Genomic DNA, 2,500 nt, shown 5'->3' with positions numbered 1-2,500 from the left:
TTCACCTCTTTTTCCTTTCCCTTTCCTCCTCCTCCCCTTTATCTCCCGATATTTCTCTTCCTCCTTCTCCTCCTCCCATCCTCCCTCCTAATCCCATTCCTCTTCCTCCTCCTTTTCCTCCACCTTTTCTTCCTCTCGTTCCTCCTCCTCCTCCCCTTTTTTCCCTCCTCCTCCTCTTCTGGCTCCTCCATCTCCTCCTGCTCCCCTTCTAACCCCCTCCAACTCTTGCTCCTACTCCTCCTCCACCTCCTCCTTCTATTCCTCCTCTTCACCTCCTCCTTCTCCCCCTCTCCCCCTTCCTCCCTCTTCCTCCCCGCTTTTCCTCCTCCCTCCTCCCTCCTCCCCCCGCTCCTCCCCCCTGTCTCCCTCCTCCTCCCCCTCTCCTCCTTCCCCCTCCCCCTCCTCCCCCCTCTTCCCCCCTCCTCCTCCTTCCCCCCACCTCCCTCTCCCTCCTCCTCCTCCTTCCCCCCTCTCCCCCTCCTCCTCCCTCCCCCCTCCCCACCTCCCTCCTCCCTCCCCCTCCTCCCCATCGCTCTGACTGAATCTCCCCTTCTCCTCGACAGCCACGATCCCCAAGTGCGCGTCCCCCCTCCTTCCCTCCTCCCGCTCCTCCTTCCCTCCTCCCTCCCCCCTCTCTCCCTCCCCCTTCCTCCTCCTTCCCCCCTCTCCTTCCTCCTTCCTCCCCCTCTCCCCCTCCTCCCCCCTCCCCCTCCAACTCCTCCCCCCGCTCCTCCCTCCCGCTCCTCCCCACCACTCTGACTGAATCTCCCCTTCTCCTCGACAGCCACGATCCCCAAGTGCGCTGGGTGCTCGGACGCCATCCTCGACCGCTCCTCCTTCCCCCCTCCTTCCCTCCTCCTCCCCCCTTTCATCCCCCCCTCCTCCTTCCCCCCTCCTCCCTCCTCCCTCCCGCTCCTCCCCACCACTCTGACTGAATCTCCCCTTCTCCTCGACAGCCACGATCCCCAAGTGCGCTGGGTGCTCGGAGGCCATCCTCGACCGCTTCATCCTCAAGGTGCTGGAGCGAACGTGGCACTCGCGCTGCCTCAAGTGTGCCGACTGCGGGGCGCAACTCACGGACAAATGCTTCGCGAGGAACCAGCAGGTGTACTGCAAGGAGGACTTCTTCAGGTACGTGGGAATTTTGGTTCGGGTTTGGTTTGGCTTCTGGCTGGCTGAACGGGGGTCGTGAAAGTGGGTTTGGGTTAGAGTTGTGGAAGCTGTAAGAACACTTTTTTTTATTATTGATGTTATTGTTTTGTGTTTTTGTTTTTTGTTTGTTTGTTTGCTTACGAATGAATACGAATTTAAATTTCATACTTCTTTATATTTTTTTTTTCTTTTCAATATACAAACTCTCCCTTCTGACGCCGTCCCCCTCCCCCCCTCCCTCCCCCGCAGGCGGTACGGCACCAAGTGCGCCGGCTGCGAGCAGGGCATCCCCCCAACGCAGGTGGTTCGACGCGCCCAGGACAACGTGTACCACCTGCACTGCTTCGCCTGCGTCATCTGCCAGCGACAACTGAACACGGGCGACGAGTTCTACCTGATGGAGGACAACAAACTGGTGTGCAAGAGCGACTACGAGCAAGCTAAGCAGAGAGGTATGTCGCTGAAGGGTAAGAGTCAAGCGAGAGTTCGTTGGTTCACCGTCCTTTCCCTCCTCGTCTTGCTGTCGTGATGTGGTTTTCAGTTCGTGCGTTTCTTTGCGTTGCTGTAGGCTACACGAAGTCTGTTTGATTTATTCTCTGGTTTTTATTATTATTATTATTATTATTTAAGTATGAGCCATTTCCTTCAATTTCTCTTTGATTTTTTTATGTGTTTTGGTTTTGTTTGTTTGTTTGTTTTTTCAAAAAAGTCTTTCTCCGTGTATTTTTAGATCATTTTTCTCATTGTGAATGTTCTTTACGATTTTATTGTCAGTACTCAAACCCCAGAATCACGACGTCTTAGTGTCAAAGGCGGGAGTAACAGCCCCCTCCCCCCCCCTTTCCCTCCACTTTGCTCCAGTTCAAAGCCCCCCTCCCCCCCCAAAAAAAAAATAAAAATAAAAATTTCACAGGCCCCTTGCCCAAGCGCTCTCCGCACCACGTCGTGTTCTAGGACTTGTTTCATTGTTGACTATATTAGACCCACTACTGCCTCCACCCCGCCCACACCCCCTGTCCCGCATGCCCTTAGCATACATGAAGTTACAAAGATCAGCTTTTGAGTTCCCATCCGGAATGCCTTTCTCGTCTCCCTGTGTCTCTAGACCCGGCAGCCACTTAGCTCCTCCGCTGACGCCCCCAGCTGCCTGCCCTGAGCGGCGGGGGCGGTGGTGCGGCCAAGGTGGTGATGTGGGCGGTGTTGGCTAGGTTACATCGTGCGCGGTGTGGACCCCTCAGGAGCCCGTTCTGACTGTGTGTCTCGGGTGGCATGTGTTTACAGAGGACGACCTGAGTGGCAAGCGCCCGCGCACCACCATCAGTGCCCGCCAGCTGGAGAAACTGAAGGC

The 2,500-nt window shown here is 56.2% G+C and overlaps 1 protein-coding gene across 5 annotated transcripts in view; it reads left to right on the top strand.

Moving 5' to 3' along the window:
• The window catches only part of LOC113824915 (LIM/homeobox protein Lhx3-like), a 171,822-nt gene that overhangs the window by 134,517 nt on the left and 34,805 nt on the right, over window positions 1-2,500 (top strand). For 2 of the 5 annotated variants that reach the window (XM_070125766.1, XM_070125762.1), the window contains exons 2-3: window positions 957-1,131; window positions 1,402-1,619. In XM_070125766.1, the coding sequence (XP_069981867.1) occupies window positions 957-1,131; window positions 1,402-1,619 (393 nt within the window). Of the gene's footprint in view, window positions 1-956; window positions 1,132-1,401; window positions 1,620-2,433 lie in introns of all 5 variants that reach the window. The other 3 variants (XM_070125763.1, XM_070125765.1, XM_070125764.1) reach the window with 3 other exon arrangements.

This window comes from Penaeus vannamei, chromosome 9 (assembly GCF_042767895.1).
Source record: "Penaeus vannamei isolate JL-2024 chromosome 9, ASM4276789v1, whole genome shotgun sequence".
NCBI classification, from domain to species: Eukaryota; Metazoa; Arthropoda; class Malacostraca; order Decapoda; family Penaeidae; genus Penaeus; species Penaeus vannamei.
This window is presented reverse-complemented; position numbering and strand designations above follow the sequence as displayed.